This window comes from Poecilia mexicana, unplaced genomic scaffold (genome assembly GCF_051168715.1).
Source record: "Poecilia mexicana isolate PSO_F unplaced genomic scaffold, ASM5116871v1 scaffold_1, whole genome shotgun sequence".
Taxonomy (NCBI): Eukaryota; Metazoa; Chordata; class Actinopteri; order Cyprinodontiformes; family Poeciliidae; genus Poecilia; species Poecilia mexicana.
The window spans coordinates 18,977,780-18,995,103 of NW_028263370.1; the positions used below are offsets into that span (position 1 = coordinate 18,977,780).

Here is a 17,324-nt window from a genome sequence, read left to right on the forward strand (position 1 = left end):
TTTAAAAAAAAATATATATATAAATTTAATTTCCCCACTGCACGCTTACAGAATCACTACTTTGGACCAGGAAGGTTCCGATCTGACGACTGTCCCTTCCAGATAAATGTAGCTGCCTGCAGGGTCCAGTAGAGGAGGCTGTGGTACAAAGTTCCGGGGTTCTCCACTTCAGAATCAACGAAAGAAAACCGATGAGGTACCCGGAAGTGAAGCGCTCCATCGTTTCCACTCGTTAACCGAAATAAATAAGTTGCGTCAGCCATTGAAAAGCAAATCGTTCTGTTCATTCAGACATTTTCACAGGTAAAATAAGTCCAGGTTTGTTAAAAGAAGCCACTGTCGCAGTTCTTCTGAAAAACCGAGGACATGGAGCTGCTTCCTGTGACAGTTTTGCTGTTCGTGTTGGTGGAGACCACCTACAGCTGGAATCAAGGTTTGGTTTCTCTCCTATTAAGGTTTTAAATGTCTGTCTAAACATGATCCGAAAGCATTAACTTTATAGCTGTGTCTTTGCCTTTACAGCTGGGGAGAAAACGGTACACTTCCTTTAGTTATTCATAGATAACGAGCCTGAAGTTTCATATACATTTTTTTTAATTATTTATACATTAATTTGTCATTAAAGGGGTCTGTTAAAGCAACCCATTTAGTTATTTTTGCTTTCAATTTTCTCTATGCAAATTTATTGTACTGTTTACCTGTAGTCACAATAAATCTCGCGAGATTTTAATTCATGCGACGTTATCATTCAATATGCAACAACATGATAGAAACATGAAATACAAACGCTTTAGCGTTTTGAATTGGAAATCAATTCAGTTGCAATTTATTCTTTCGTTGTAAGTCCTCAGATGCTTTTTGGTAAGATGTTTTTGATGGTTAAAGCCAAATATTTCTCAGCTGGGAAAATTCTGTCAAAAACATTGTGACTGTAAAAACTATACTTTTGGTGAACATTGTTCTAATTCTTGGAGAATCATGCGCATCATCAGCTTTAACATGGGATTAATAATAATAATAGTAATGAAAGAAACTTTAAAACAATTTAAACATGTTTACTGACATCCTGTATAAACAGTTAATTGATTTGCATTCTGCTTTGTTTATTATTCAACACATTCACCTGGTTTGTGGATATTAACATAAATATATCTAAAGTGGCTACATTATGTAAGCATTCAGCAACGTTTTCCTTTTTTTAAATTCTTTCCATTTTAAAACTGTATCATGGAAGTAAAAGTTTCCTTCCTGATCTGTCCTTCATGCAGACAGCGTGTTGCTGAGGGACATCCAGGCTCTGACGTTCTACAGGAACCGCTTCACCACAGCGAGGCGCTCCAACCCGGTTCCCCAGCTGAAGTGTGTTGGCGGCTCTGCAGGCTGTCATGTCTTCATCCCCGATGTTGTCCAGTGTGTGAACAGAGGCTGGGATGGCGTGGATGTTCAGGTACTGTTACTCTGTCATTACTTAGGCACTTCAGGTAGTATTAAGTGAGATTTGACAATATCAGGTTATTTTTGATTTCAAATATTTGTTTTTAAAAGCTAAGTGTGTCATCAAACTTTATGCAAATGCTTTGTGGAAATAAGAGGCATATTTTAAACTAAAATCTAAAAGAACTATAATAGACACTCTTTTGCTAATGTCAAGTAAATAAAATTAGCATTTTAAATACAACTTTTTACAGAAAAAGCAATGAAGAAATACATTTAAAAAGATGAAAAACAAAAACAATTGTTTTTAAAAATTAAAACAGACATTTTTGCTCAGAAAAAAAGCAACATTCTGGGGACAATCCTAAGACATTTTTTATGTTAAAACAAAACAATTAATCGAATTAATCGTGGTGAATTGATTATTGAAATAATTGTTGATAATTGTTCAATCGTTAACTGAAGTAAACAATCTCTTAAAAAGGCCATTTGCTGAAAAAAACAACACATTCAGATGAGCAATTGTGCCAAAAATGTACAAAATATATATACATTTTTCATTTACGATTAAAAGGCATTAGTCTGTAAATGTTTTGGACAAAACTCCTCAAGTGACCTCATAGTTTTAGCTTCACTTAGTTCAAATTCAATAAAGGAATGTAATCTTACTGCATTTTAAGGAATAAAATATTATTTCTTTATCTATAAAAATGAACAAAATTATTTGTTTAGATGCATCTTTTCATTTAACTCTATTATGGTATAGAAGGTAGTTAAATGAAAAATCTGTTTGATGTACCAATTGTCAGAATAATAAATAAGTTTATCTATATATATTTATTAAATTGTAGAACATTAAATGTTCTGTTTCAGGCTGTTGAGTCTCTGTTTGGGTCTCCTCCTCTCCTTCACAGTGGGAGTGTAAGACGGACATGGACAACGCCTACAGGTTTGGTGCCATTGAGGTGAGCTGCGAGGGTTACAGCCACCCGGCTGATGACTACATCCTGAAGGGCTCCTGTGGCCTGGAGTTCACCCTGGAGCTGACCCAGGAGGGAAAGAGGAAGACGCACGGCAGCTTTGGCTCCCAGGGTGGATTTAAACAATGGGGAGGTCAGAGGAAACATTATTTATTTAGCCATTGAAGTGTAATGGGTGTCACGATAACAGGTTTTAATGAACAATACATTTTCTCAGAAGTTATTCCAATAAATGATAACATTGTTGATTTGAGACCTTGCTCAAGTAATGCAGTGGTGTAATAATGAAAGAACACATTCTCAAAGATCAGTAAACTTAAATGTAATAAATGTTGCAAGACAGACAAACAGACTCTACCAGACTATCAGATGAGAAAACTCCCTGAATATATTAAAGTGTTTTTTTTGTGACTTTCCTCAGGACTTGGGGGTCTTGCCTCTGGTCTCTTCAGCAGTTTCTTTGGAAACAAGCGCCACCAACATCAGCAGCAGCAGCAGCATCAGCAGCAGCATTACGCCCAGGACGGCGAGTCTTCAGGGGGATTGCTGGGGGTTGCTGTGCTTCTCCTCATAGCTTATGGTATCTACAAGCTGTTTCTCAGTGGGGACACAGCCCAGTGGGGACAGACTGGGGGACAGCCAGGCTACCCTCAGGATAATCACCCAAACAACATGGGAGGACCGCCCCCACCTGGATTCAAACCTGACTACACAGGTAGCTGAAGCAGAAAAAACAAAATCCGTCACAGATTAAAACTGTAAGGATCGCTTCCACCTTCCCACCTGTCTGTTTCTTGATCAGGCTATCCAGGCGCCAATCCTGGCTATGGTTTCCACAACAATTACACTCATGGGCAATATTACCAAGGACGCCACTCTGGGGCCGGCACCGGCCATGGCGGCGGTGGCTTCTGGACTGGGATGGGAACAGGAGGAATGCTGGGATATCTGTTCGGTCGACAGAGGTTGGTGAAGCAAGGAGAAGTTTGAGTTTACAGACTGCGTTTGGACTTATGGACCCCCTGCAACGTTACCTCACCCCCATCTCTCTGCTTGCTAATGACTATCATTAGTTTTAGCTAAGTTGACATTATAACGCGTTAAATCTTAAATGTGAATGATGTATGAAAGAAAAATGGACGCAGTGCTTTGCTACTGTCAACACTATAACATGTAGACAACAAGGCCTGAAAAAAGTTTTAATGAGGGAGATGGAGGTGAGTTATGCTCCCTGGACTTCTGTACCAAGTAGATGTGATGTTGAATTTGGTGTGTTTCGGTTCAGTTACTAAATAAAACCTAGACACCAACTCTGACGGATCATCAGTAGAGCAGGTGTTTTAAATTAGCTAATCAACCACCGGTGTTAGCTTAGCTAATAGCAGCGGTAGCTAATCTACCACATCTGTGATCATTAATAAGCGATTACTTATTAATAACAGCAAAAATAAACATCAAGCCTAAAACCATAAAACCGTAACGGTCTGAATGTTGTGTTCATTGTGTGGGAAATGTTTGGCGTTGAACCATGATACGTTTGCGGCGTTGTTGTGAGTTGCTATGGCAACGAGCCTTCGTGTAGAGTAGCCAACACAGAAAGTCGGTTTCGAGTTATTCCTCATCGGTTTTTCTGCACTATTTTTCCCTTTTTGTGGCGGATAGCACTAGTTACCTTCATCTCCAGGTTTCATTTTGTTAACGGAGTTCTACCGCGTCGGCACGGCTATGGATGGCATGAAAAAAAAAAAAAGACTTTTCTAGATATAAACAATAACATGCAGGGGGTCCATAGAAAAATGTTCATCTCTCAGTTTAAATTCAGCTTTCAGCTTCTTGTTGACATGCGGTTGTTTTGCAGAACGCAGCCCTGCAGTCCGCCTCCAGCGGGACAAAACCACTCCTCTGGGACAAATACGTCTTCTGGGACACGCACTGCTTCAGGTACCGAGGCTTGTGTTAGCTTCTGGACTGACTCAGAGAAATGTAGAAACGTCTCATTGATGGTTTGGAGGAATCATCATGTTCTTAGTAGTTTTGCTCCTGCTACTCGGGCTGCAACTTACAATTGATTGGTTTAGTAATCGATTAAGGTATCATTATATAAAAAAGCCTAAAGTGGTAAAAAGAAAAATCTTCAGAATGTGCCAGTTTTTTTACACAGTTATTAGAAATATAATAAAATAGACAAATATCCATCTAACATCCATATTTATTTGGTTTTCAGGTTTCGGTGGAACCAAAAGAAGATAGAAGTTGGAGATTTGGAAATGTTCTCCTCAGCATATGGAAGCAGCTAAGCTTCTGCGTTTTAGTCGCCAACAGGATGGGAGTTTCATAAAGACTTCAGGTCGTAAAGTGATAATGTGATTTTTATGTTTTGGAAAGGCGAGGAGCTGCTTGTGGAGGAAAAGCTTTTCTTAGTCTCTCATCTTAGGTTTTCATCTGTGTTTTGTTTCTTCCATTATGAAAAAGAATTTGCAGTGGTTTGATCATTTGACTGAAACAATGTTACAGATCAAATCCAGATTTAATATTTCAGTTTGTATTAATTCCCATCCCCAACTGAAGGAACATGATGTGTTGAACTGAAGCTGAACTGAGGAAAATATGACAAATACATTTAGAATCTACATTTTAATAGAAAATGGTTGTAGGATAAATTTAAATTATAGAAAATATATAAATTCATCTACCATTGCCTTCAGCTGTCAGTCCTTTTATCCTGTTTTGCTGAATAAATTATTTTCTTTACTATATTTACTCGCCTGTTGCAAAGCAGCTCTTGGTCAATTTTGTTACTCACACATCATCGTTGATGTTCAGCAACTAATACTTTTTGTTTTTCCAGGTCTAAATATATTTTAAAAATATTTTTTTAGAAAATATTGAGCAGTAATAAATAACTGTGTGAATATTTAAGAATGTTTTGCTTTTTTGTATTAAAATTTAAATTCTTGTGTGAACGCGTCTGGTGAGTCCAGATTTACCCTCGTCCAGAGCGTTGGGCGCTTCAGGGTAAGATGAAGTGATGCTCCCATCATGCCTTGCGTTTACTGCAGCAGCTGGTGGTGGCAACACTATGATGTGGGGTTTCTGCAGGTTTTCAATACAAGGTTTTGGTGAATAATTAATAAATAAATGTAACATAACATTTTTGAGCATGTGGTTTTTTCTGTCACTATACAATAAGTGAATTTTAAATTTACTATAGTTGCTTAGTTTGGTTATTACTATAAAAAAGATGTATTCAATTAATTGTGTTTTTCCAGGTTTTTTCCCCTCATTTCAAAACTTTTATGTATTTAACCAGATTATCTTGGTTTGATTAAAAAATTTTGTTTGATATGAAGCATGTAGGAGCACTAAAAATAAAAAAACAAATCTATGAAAGAAAAATGTTTTTGTTGTGGCATTTTTTGATCGATTAATGAAAGAACTGCAAAAACACGTAATTTAATATTTTACATTTTATGAACCTAAGATGTTTATTTAATTTCAACATTCCAGGAATTATTCTTTTTCCCTACATTTCAGGCCTCCAACATAAAGAACATATAAGTAGAAGCCAAAATAAACCTGAGATTTGTTTTCCAACCAGAATCAGATGTAGAATATCTATTAGGAACTAAACTTTAGTTGATATCGATATGTTTGAAAGGTAAAGAATTAAATTGCATCTAAATTGCAATGAAGTGAATTTTAAATTAATTTCTTAAAAAAAAACTCGGAGAGGTTCGTCCACGTCAGTCCAGAATCTGCTTTTACTGTTAGCGAGAGCGTTGAGTGGTAAAAAGGTTACTGCCCCCTGGTGGATGGGAAGCTGAACTGTCACGAGAGCAAAATCTCTGCCCTCAATTAAAAAACAAAACAAAAAAAAAACCCATTGAAGCATAAAAATTAGCATACATGCACAAAAAACAATACATGACTCAGACAATCAGGTGGAGAGCATGCACGTTTAATATTTACTGTAAATATTCAGATTACAAACCAAGTATCAACACAATGAGTGTTCATTTGTGAATACAGTCAATCCCCCTTATAGTGACATTTGCATATTAATAACATAAATAAAAAGTCATAACACAACAAATTAAGTCCTGTTCATAACCAGAAGCTCGCCTGCGGAGGCGATATGTAGCTGTGCATCCATTTGAGTTCTGGCTCCTTCACATGTTGCCTTGCAAAACGCTTCTTTCACATTTTGTCACTTTAACCCACAAACTTCAATGTACAGCATCAAAGTATGTGATAGACCAACACGACATTGTGAATAATAAATGAAAATTATGATTTTTTTTTTAGTTAAAAGCTAATAATTGTTATATGGGTATGTTTCACACCGATACTCCTAATTAAAAAAAAAAAAAATTAGTATATTAGAGCTGCAAATATTACTTAACATGTAAAAGACAACTTATAATTTTTGATAAATATCCACTACAGAAAATCTATTATTTTTAAAGAACCACAATTTGATTCCTATTTTTATGTTTAAACATAAAGAAAACCTTTTTTTTTCTCTAAAAAGATGATGGCTACATTTTTTAAGATGGAGTGGTCATATCTGCACATAATCTCTAGCCAAGTAGGAAAAATAGATCAAAAATAATGGAAACGCCTGTTACTTTTAGTGTAATTCTGTTGTGGAAATTAAAAGCAATTATTAAATTTAAACACTGAAACATAGCTAAAACCTGCATCTGTTCTTCAGTTGTTTATTGTCAGAATTTTAAAGAGTCACTTGTGTTGGTCTATCACATAAAATAAATTCACAAATCCAATGAAAAACTGTAACATGACAAAATGTGAAATAGTTTTGTTGGTAGTTTTGCAGGGTATTGTAGTTAGCTAGCATCAGACGTAGTCACTAATAAAAAGACCGACTCAAATTGCACACATACATAATAAATATTACAGTAACAGATTCAGATTGCACTCTGTCCCAAGCCTTTTGATAAATGTCACCCTGATACAGTACCGCTCTGCCTGTTCATGTAATCACGAGGCAATATGTTAAATATAACCCACAAACTGCCTTACATTGAAAAATTCACCACTGAAAAGTAACCTTTTTTTAATTTAAGTTTTTTTTTTTTATAACAAGAGATAAAACAAACACAGAATCAGCAATGAACTGTGATGATTTCCACACACCTTAGGCTGCACCGCAATCCGATATGACCCAATTCCGATTTTTTATTTATTTATTTATTTATTTTTATTTTTTGCCTTAATGCGACCCAGGCCACTTGGGTATCAGATGGTATCCGATTGAAATGTAACCTAACATCCAGGTCGCATTGATCCGACCTGAACGTCACTGATACTCGACAAATGTCACTATTCTGCGTCCTGATACGTGCAAGCGGGAAGAAAAACGACAACCATGGCGGACCGTAATGAGGATTAATTTGTTAATATGCTGCTCCGGTCGGACAACAACTTCAAAATCGTAAGCTAAGCTCCACCATTAGCATCCATATTTACTTCCGCAAACACTGAGCATTACTTCTTTTTTATGGCGGTTGGCAAAACACTAAGCACTTCTCTATGTGTGACGTTATTGCGCCCTCTACTGCGCATGCGGGACACTTTCACGTCATTTCCAATTCACACTGAGATCATATACAAGTCGCATATTTGGAAGTATGAACGACCACGCCAAAATAAATAAATAAAATAAAAAACAAATCCAACTTGAGAAATAAATCGGAATTGGGTCACTTCAGGTTGCAGTGTGAACTCAGCTTAAGTCCCAAAGATAAACCAGTCACGTGATCATGGCGACAATGATATGTCTTTTAGCAGAAACTGAGGCGCACCCCTTGGCCGTTTGAAGCGTGTTTTAGCTTCTCATTAAGCTTAAAACTAGTCGAACAAAAATCCGTTTTTGTAGAAATAAAACAGCAGAATCAAATTCTCGAAAAGCATACACTTACATAACAGGAACAACATTAGTACTGTAATTAATATCGTTTATATTCTTCTAACGGCTATCATTATCAAACACTATTAAGCAGCCAGTCACAAGGGTTCAGGCTGACAGGTTGATCTGAAAGAAAATAAATAATTAAGTGACATGCAAATGCTCTCTTTGTCCGCTCTTCATCGTCCTCCTCCTCGTCGTCATTGTTGGCACCATCGATGCAGTAGAGTTTTGAAAAAGTCTTCACATTATTTTTGTTCCGTCTCTCGGCGATGAGAGCTTCTGCTGGCTCAGGTTTCAGTTTCAGCAGCTGCCGTTTGAGAGCTCTGGTTGCTTCTCAGTCCGTTTGGCACATCACACACTTGGCTTCAGAACTCTTCTGTTAGTATGTGCAAACGCACATGCAAATGCAAGGGTGCAGGGATGTGTGGCATGATGCGTTTTAAGTGTGTACACCATGTACAGTAAACAGTGTGAGCATCTGTTGTTGGCTTTAAAAAAGAAGAGAAATTCATCTCACATCTTCATATTTACAGAAACAGATGTAGTGCAGTGTATATATAAAAAACTAAACAAAATGTCTTTTGTGGCTCTGAAGGATTTTCAGGTTGTTAATTTAATCTGTGCAAGGACGCTGTTTTCTTTCAAAATGTTAGAACAATATTAATTAGAAGAAATTGTACAGAACTCTATTGGTAACGTTCAGAAACTTAATAATCTATTTTTTAATTTCCCTCGTTACATTTGGACATTATCATACATGTGGACCACTGGATCGCTTTACAATACGATTACACTTCTCCTTTATCACCTTAACGTCAAAAATCTGGTAAAAATGAAATAAAAATTAGACTTTCTATTTGTCTAATTCAAGTTAGTTTTTAGAGTGTGTTTGCTAGTTTTTACTAGTTATTATTAGACAAATATTTAATTTTAGTTTGGGTTTTGCTACTCAGTTTTAATTTTCATACTTTTGGTTCAAAGAATGTATTCGATTATTGTTGAACGTCCAACTGTCTCTGGTGTAATGTAACCGTTTACATCCGTCGCTGCCATAACTTTTACTGAACAAACTTATTCACATGTGGTTTTAATTTAATTTCTTATTAGATGGAAACACCACAATTGTGAAATTGTGTGTTGTTGTTGTTTTTGCCATTAGCTGAATTTCGAATAAGTTTCGCGCAGATTAGCTAGAGAGTAAGGAGCTGAGGTTTATCCTAAGATTGTAACTGGGGGTTTAGGTAAGTCCAACTGGGAAGAGATACTGGGGAAAACTCAGAACTTGCTGGGAATTCACCCAGGAGAAGCTTGACTCTTTGGCTAACCTCAGAAAAGTTCATTTTTTGGAGTATTTTATAAAGGTGGAGTGCAGCTAAAATAGTAGATCAGATAAAACACTGTTCATTAACAAGAGAAAAATGTTAATACGGGACTACAATATGTAGTGAAAAGAAAGAATGGATGTCCGCCTTAGTTGCATGAGTTTTGTGTTTTTAACAGCATCACTAAATATAATTAAAATCCCAGAACCTCACCAACAAGAACTCCTCTTAAATTTTGTGTTTGTGTGTGTTGTTTGTACGTGTTTCTCAAATAAGGATTTACAGGCAAACGGAAGAAAAAAACCGGGACAATCACATCATTATCTATCACAATACATACTGATATTTCAGGACATCAGTTTTTTGTTCATGGCACTTTTAACACATTTCAAACAAGGTCCAGCTTGTATCCCCACAGTTCCTGATCGCATCCCTGATAACTGTTGTTATTGCATGAACATCGGCATCACTGTTGTCCTTGTTTTCTGTACAAGAGAAGCCTCCATGGCAAAAATCTACAAAACAAGTAATATTTGACTTAAAAAACTGTCCTCTGTGCTTGATTGTTTGTCATGGATTTGTCTAGGACCAGCCGTCTCTCCCTTCGATCTTCGTTTGATTCACTTTACAAGTGGGCAGGTCTTTTCAGGAGGACATCTGCCTTGTTTTTACAGACCAGATGTAAAGGATTTGAGAGTTTCTAGAGTTTTGAATGACTAAAATCCAGAATAGAAAGCGGGGCAGGTTGCCCGTTATTATTACTGGTAATGTGTCTTTTCTTTTTCTCGAAGAGGGCAACCCTTCCTGTCCACTTCCCTTACAGCGGGGATTGATGAAAGTGTGTTGACTGGCTGTAAGGCACTGACTTGTGTGAGGTCATGAGAGGTCAGTCATACTGAGGCTCATGGGTAATCCTGGGCGAAGGTAAGCCACTGGAACACGGCCGTTCTCGCTCGTTGACCCGGTGATAGACAGACGAGCTTTCGAGCGCATTGCATCCGTGAATTTCATCTGTTGAGGGATAAAAAAAGGCCACGTTTAAATAAAATGGCGACATTAATCAAAGCTGGCAGGTATTGTGCTGCAAAATACAGTTAGTAGCGATCATCCGATCAGAATTTTGAGGCTGATTTCTGATCTTGGGTTGAGCTGATTTTTTTGTAGTAAAATAGAGAAATTAAACAGTGTAAGCAATACAAGTTGTCTGAATGTTGCTAATCCTTAAGGAAAGTTGTTACTGTTGTGTTTGTTACACTAAGGGAGTTTTCACATCTGATAGTCCAGTTAACTCAGTTCGATTTGGGACAAAAAAATTGAAACATTTGCTACATTTTCAGCTGCTGCAGTTTGTTTTCTCGCTCCACTGTGTCAAATCAACCAAACCCTTTGAAAAACCTGTTCTCCTCCTCACCTGTGGTGGCGCTACACCAGAAACTACTGAAGGAAACAACATGATAACGTCTTAAGAAGTCACAGAGCACAACTTCTTTTTCACAAGATATAAACAAAAATGGAGTGGTGTCAGATTTTAGTTGCTTTTTTTCTCTTTCACAGGAGAAAAACTCCCTCTAACATTATATTCTTGCATTTGTTTTGGTTGAATTTACTCAGAATGCCCTGTGCTGTAGTCCATTTCCTGTTTTTGGAACGATTTCCAGTCCACTTACATCCACATATGCATTCGAACTGCAGCAGGGTTCACTTCAGGCGTACCAAAGTTTGCTTTTTTGGCCCACATCAGAGTTTGATTACGCATTCACACCTCAACAAACAAGCCAGACAAACAAACTAGTTTAATTAAAGCAGACTAAACAGGACTTCAATAATAAACCCCGATTTTATTGTATTTGGTGTTACTTCTGTCAATTTCTTACACATATACCGTTTAATGTCACTGCTACTCATGAATAATATCGACATTTCATGCCAGAAAAGCTCTGTATATTCTAATGTTACCAGGTATAGTTTCTGGATGCAGCAGCAATGGTGTAAAAGGTGTTTTTAAGAACAACCGTCAAGTTCTTTAAACAACATTGATTTTCTTCAGTAGTGGAGTCTTGTGTAGTGTGCGATCAGGGATGGAGTCAAGACCAATGCCTTGGTCTTGACTCCAACAAATATCGATAAATATTTCAATAAATATCGATAAATATTTCAGGACATTGCTTTTTGTACACCACAAAATGCAAAAATTAATGGTAAAACAGTTAATTACTCAACCAAAACTACTTCTTGGTATTAAACTAATAATTCTTAAAGTAAACTAGCACTTAAGTTATTAAATGCAACCATACATTCATTGATACACATTCTCTAAACTGAGTTAATCAACTTACACTGCACAATAGTTGTATATTTAAAAAAACAGTGAAAGAATAGGCTAATAAAAATGGTCATATCTTGTTTATATGAGCAATTTATGTTAAAAAGCTTAAATCCTGGACATATTAATAAATTATCAGATATTTTAATGTTATTAATCCACACAGGCACAAAAATGTATCTTTTCACAGATTATTTATCATATATTTCACTGTCATGCCATCATGACAGTTTTAATAAATATATATAAAACATTGTAGCAAATGCATTAAGATCAAGTAAGTCAGAAAAAGTTTCTCCGCATGAGTTCAGCAGCACGACTGCTGGAGAATCAATGCCACTGCTAATCAAATATCTCAACAAAAGCCCAATAATACTCCTGAATCTCACAATTTTTCTGCAGAGGCTTTACTCACCTCAGGATGCTGGATGCTTGAAACTAAAAACAAAAACTGTTACTTACTGTTTGATTCATTCTCATAGTAATTATCTAACCCCCAGAACATTTTATTCTCAGATAGTGAGCTGATCCTTTTTAATGAAATAAACAAAATAAATAAAATGAGATGGTGATGTTACAGAACAGTAACAAACCTGAAGCAGTAGAACACTGAATTATACTTGTTTACATCCACATGTAATGTCTTTTCAATACGCCAGCACACAAGTATAGGAAACAATGTGACAGCTGCTTTGCGTACCAGTACATGTTCAGTTTAGTGTAATGAATTACACATCAGACATAAAATAACAGCTAGATGTAATGTAATCTTTAATCTCATTGTGCATGTGTACAGTGAAAAATAATAAATTGTAATTCTAATAGTAAGTGGTTGACAAAATTAAACAAAAAAAACTCAGTTGTATGGGAATGAAAATACATTTACCTTGATTTGGTTGGTATCAGAGGTGTTGTGATTAATACCACTGAATTGAAATTAAAGCTGTAGTGTGTAACTTTGATCAAAAAAATACTTTTTCATATTTGTTAAAACTCATAATGTTGTGACAGTGTAGTATGAGACTGATAATCTGTGATAAGATCAATCTCCTTCCTGAGCTACAATTGCCATCTGAAGAAAAGCATCAAAAACAACCAATCAGTGCCAGGAGGCGGGTCTTAGTGCTGTCAATCACAATCTCGTGTGGCACCGCTCTCCCCCTTAGTCTCTGCTACGCTGCAAGCTAGCAAAGCTTGTTCTGAATGCTAAGGCTAGTTAGCATAGCCACAGATGGTTTTCCTGTAATGGTAAGTTTTTTCATTTTCATTAGCACATTGAGCATCAAGTACATGAGGATAATTGACAGCCTGGTGCATTTCTTATCTTTTCCCAGATTAACTGTCTTATAACAACCTGTCACAACATGATAGCAGTTTTAACAAATATGTAAACAACGTTTTAAAAAAATTTCAACAAAAGTTACATACTGCAGCATACTGCACAGCATTCTGGGAGATGTAGGCAGAAGAAAGGCTTTAGGCTGCTCAACCTGTCACAGTGCTAAGCAAAGTTAGTGGAATCAGCTAACTCACTCGCTCTTTGGTTACCAAGCAACTCACTCACTCTTTGGTTACCTAGCAACTCACTCACTCTTTGGTTACCTAGCAACAAACTGTAGAGTAACTTGAGGAGCAGCAGTTTAAGGTTTCGCCACCGTATCTGCTTAAAAATAAAAAAAAACAACATTGTGGAGTGAAAACTGTGGATAAAACAGAAAAGGTCACCGCACCAGTTAAAACAAAAAACTAATCAACAATTATTGATAATGACTGATATAAAACTTTTATATCGTGATAAGTTTTTCAGCCATATTGCCTAAAACTACAATCGTTTTAAAGGCATTGTAAGGCCATAAGAACCAAAGTCCAAGAAACGTCCGTATTCAAACATTTACCATCAAATGTTTGTGGTCATTTGATTAGGATAAAAATCAACTGCAAGGACTGATTTGAAAAGTTACGACCGACCGCCTAATCTGAACAACGGGTTTAAAGGACTGATATTATGATCAAATACATTTAAATAGTTGTGTCATTCTTGATGATTTAACTATAAATTTTAAATATTTTGTGTTTTATGTTGAAATCTGGGCTCTTATTTTGGTAGTATTAACTTTAGAAGAAGTATATTCAATGCTTTTAACTATTCACAAACATTCTAAACATAATAAGCCAGAAGCTTAAAATTACTTAATGTTGTTTTTGCTTATTCTACATAGTTGATTTTGATAATACCACCAAAATAAGAGCCCAGATTTCAGACTAAAACAGAACGCACTTTGAATTTTATTGTTAAATAAGCAAGCATGAAAAAAAAAACTATTTAAATGCATTCAGCCATATTATTTCTCTACGTCCACCTTCGACAAGTTATTTCAAAGAGGATGATTGGCTATAAACTAAGGAAAGTGCTGGAAAAAAAGAAATTACAACGGACCAGAGGAAAAGGGTAGATAGGATAAGAGTGGCAGAGGAGGAGTGAAAAACCAAAAAAAGAGGGAAGAACAGGAGAGGGAAGAAGGAATAATTTCAGAGAACACAGGAGGAGGAGAGAAAGAGGCTGAAGAACTGGTCAGAGGAGTGAAGGGAAATGGGAGCAGGAGTGAGCAAGCTTCAGGATAAGGAGTAAACAAATGCCAGGATAATCACAGCCATACACAGTTTTGACCTTTAATTTCCTTTGCATGCCACTGTGGGTTTTTTCTGTTATCAAAACGGCTGAATTCATGTCATACCTGGATTTATGGTAATTAAATCCAGTAATTGTCATCTTCAATGGCAAATCCAGTTTCAGAGAATATAATATATTCCAAAGAATATAATCTATTTTTTTAATAGTCTGAAGCTGTTTGTTCCAGTTTTTCTACAGCACCTAAGTAAAAACAGATCATTTAGAAAGGATCCTAGGAAATAACTTACGATGGTGAGATAGAAAAAAAGGAGGAGAATATTTCAGAGAAAAACTCAAAAATTCTGGGATTAATTTAATACATTTTCTCGAAAAAACTCGTAAATTTCTGAGTTTGAAATTTTGAAAATTTGTGAGAAAGAAACAGAAATTCTAAGATTAAAGAATTAATCTTTCATTAAAATTGTGAGAAAAAGCTGAGAAATTCTAAGATTAGTCTAAAAATCCCTGAGAAAACAGAATTTCAGATTTTTTTTTATTTTTCAAACTCATAAATTTCTGAGTTTTTTCTTAAAAAATTACTCCTCCCTATTCTGTCTTTTCTTCCTTTATACAATGGCTCTAATATGGCATCATAATAATTTCTGAGCAAGAATTTAGAGAAAAAAAATATTACTAAGTAGGTAACTAATGTAAAGACTATTCAAATATTTTGTCATTTATTCACTATTCTCCTTGCTGTATCTTTTACGATATCTTCTAGGGAAGCCTGTGTGTTTTGTAAATCACACACATTGGATATGTGCCATTGAAGATGCTCTGCACCGAATCCAGCTGACCCGGGAAGTGCCGCCTGGTTAAACCTTTGTCTATGGCTGTGAGGTGAGCAACGTTTTAGCTATCAATCATCACTCTCCTACCCGTGTTAGATCTTGACGCTCTCAATGCCGTAAACGTTGTAGCCTTCTTTATAGGTGGCGTAGTTTGGCTGGTGGCTGGGAGACAGCAGGTTGTAGTTGGGGGCATGTTGAGGAGAAGACAGAGTGTGTGTGTAGTTCCCTGTGTGCTGGGGTGATGAGAAGGTGTTGGCTGCCACCTTTACAACGGAAATAAAGTCAGCGTTATTGCTTTACTGATTTAATTATAGAACAGTTACTCTTCAGCTGATTGACTATTATTAATTTATTTATTTATTTTTGTTGCAACATTAAAATACAAGTTTGAGTACGACAACATTTTCTGAAGATGCTTTTATGCGACTAGAGGCTACATTTAAAGGGGCAGTATTATGTTAAATCAACTTTTTTTTAGCTTTACATCATGTTATAATGTTATTCCCTCATCAAAAACAAACCTGGAGTGTTGGTTTGATTCTTTTCATGCATGGTTGACAAATCATTTCATCTCCATGGCAAACCATTAAGCAGTGCAAAATGCTCGGGTGAATCTAGTTCCATCTCCAAGACGCAGCTCCTCCTCAGATTCAGAGCTTCTCAATTTCAGCCTCACAGAGCAGCACTCCCCCACTCAGCTCCTTCAGACTAGCCAGCAGCAATTAGCAAACACCTAGTGGAGCTGCGCATCAGCAGAGCTCATTAAATGGGCTACTTCTAAGTGGCACTCCTGTATAAACAATGTTAAAGGATTAATAGAGGAGCCATGTTGTGATGACTTCCTGAAGGCGGAGTTTCAGAAAGAATAGGAGCTTCTTAAAGAGACAGAGGCCCAATTTCAAGGCATTAAATTACAAAGTCAAATGAAGTCATATTTGATATGTACAGTATTTTTATAACAACTGGAGGTAACATAGTTAAAAACACATAATACTGCCCTTTTAATTTAGGTTTTCCATCAAAGCATTGACATTTACATGTCAGCAAGAATGTAGCATCGCCAATATGCAAAATCCACATCCACACAACTGAGACGATTCTGTGGGAAAAAAACTTTGGGTTTCATTCAGTGGAGTTCAGGAGCTCAAGTTGAACAAAGGGAACATGAAACCGCCGACTGCCTTAGTAAAGTAAGATTTATTACAGGAAGCGATGTTTGGTAAAATTACAAATGTGTGCTATATGTTAATATAGACTTTTAAATCCAGCCACACACTTTAGACTATAAAAAAAATAATTTAAAGCTGTAGTATGTAACTTTTATAAAGTTTATATTTTTATATATTTGTTGAAACTCTCACCATGTCATGACAGTGTGGAACAGATAGTCTGTGAAAAAAATCAAGCCTCTCTGCCCTTTCCAGTCCAGTGTTCCCAGTTCTATCTAGAAACAACCAATCAGAGCCAAGAGGTGGGTCTTAGCGCTGTCAATCACAATCTCGTGTGCAGCTCTTGTGTATGCAAATGCTACTTAGCATAGCCACTAATAACGGCAGATAATTGGTTTTCCTCTAATGGTCAGTTGTTTCTCCGTCATTAGCACATTGAGCAGCGAGTACATGAGGTTGATTGACAGCCCTAAGACCCACCTCCTGGCTCTGTTTGGTTGTTTTTGTCGGGAGCGATGCATTGCTCCAGACAGCAATACAACCTCAAGGAGAAGACGGAGGAGATCAATTTTTTCACGGATTATTTGTCTAATAATGTACTATCCCAACATAGCAGCCGTTTGAACAAATATGTAAAAAACATATTATTTTTAAAATAAAACTTACATACTGTATTATTTCCACATTTAAGTTTAATGGAGG

General features: G+C 36.4%; 2 protein-coding genes across 4 annotated transcripts in view; one reads left to right on the forward strand and one right to left on the reverse strand.

Annotated features, from left to right (window-relative positions):
* The first annotated feature begins 159 nt into the window (after positions 1 to 159).
* saraf (store-operated calcium entry-associated regulatory factor) lies at positions 160 to 5,563 on the forward strand. Its single transcript, XM_014998903.2, has 7 exons — positions 160 to 433; positions 1,269 to 1,447; positions 2,349 to 2,547; positions 2,836 to 3,129; positions 3,217 to 3,379; positions 4,273 to 4,355; positions 4,639 to 5,563. Exons 1-7 carry the CDS (start codon positions 367 to 369, stop codon positions 4,662 to 4,664), a joined length of 1,011 nt encoding a protein of 336 aa, XP_014854389.2. The 5' UTR covers positions 160 to 366; the 3' UTR covers positions 4,665 to 5,563.
* Positions 5,564 to 10,463: 4,900 nt separating this feature from the next.
* Positions 10,464 to 17,324, reverse strand: part of LOC106924931 (glutamate receptor 2-like) — a 46,438-nt gene continuing 39,577 nt past the window's right edge. For 2 of the 3 annotated variants that reach the window (XM_014998897.2, XM_014998896.2), the window contains exon 19: positions 10,464 to 10,679. In XM_014998897.2, coding sequence (XP_014854383.1) covers positions 10,545 to 10,679 — 135 coding nt within the window. In that variant the 3' untranslated portion in view covers positions 10,464 to 10,544. Of the gene's footprint in view, positions 10,680 to 15,545; positions 15,717 to 17,324 lie in introns of those variants that run through there. The other variant, XM_088006041.1, reaches the window with a different exon arrangement.

What these genes read in the sequence shown, in the direction of transcription:
- saraf (XM_014998903.2), top strand. Translation starts at nt 367, where the DNA reads ATGGAGCTGCTTCCTGTGACAGTTTTGCTGTTCGTGTTGGTGGAGACC. An exon ending in ATTCAAACCTGACTACACAG is followed by an intron (nt 3,130 to 3,216) that starts GTAGCTGAAGCA and finishes TTTCTTGATCAG; the next exon opens with GCTATCCAGGCGCCAATCCT. An exon ending in TATCTGTTCGGTCGACAGAG is followed by an intron (nt 3,380 to 4,272) that starts GTTGGTGAAGCA and finishes GTTGTTTTGCAG; the next exon opens with AACGCAGCCCTGCAGTCCGC.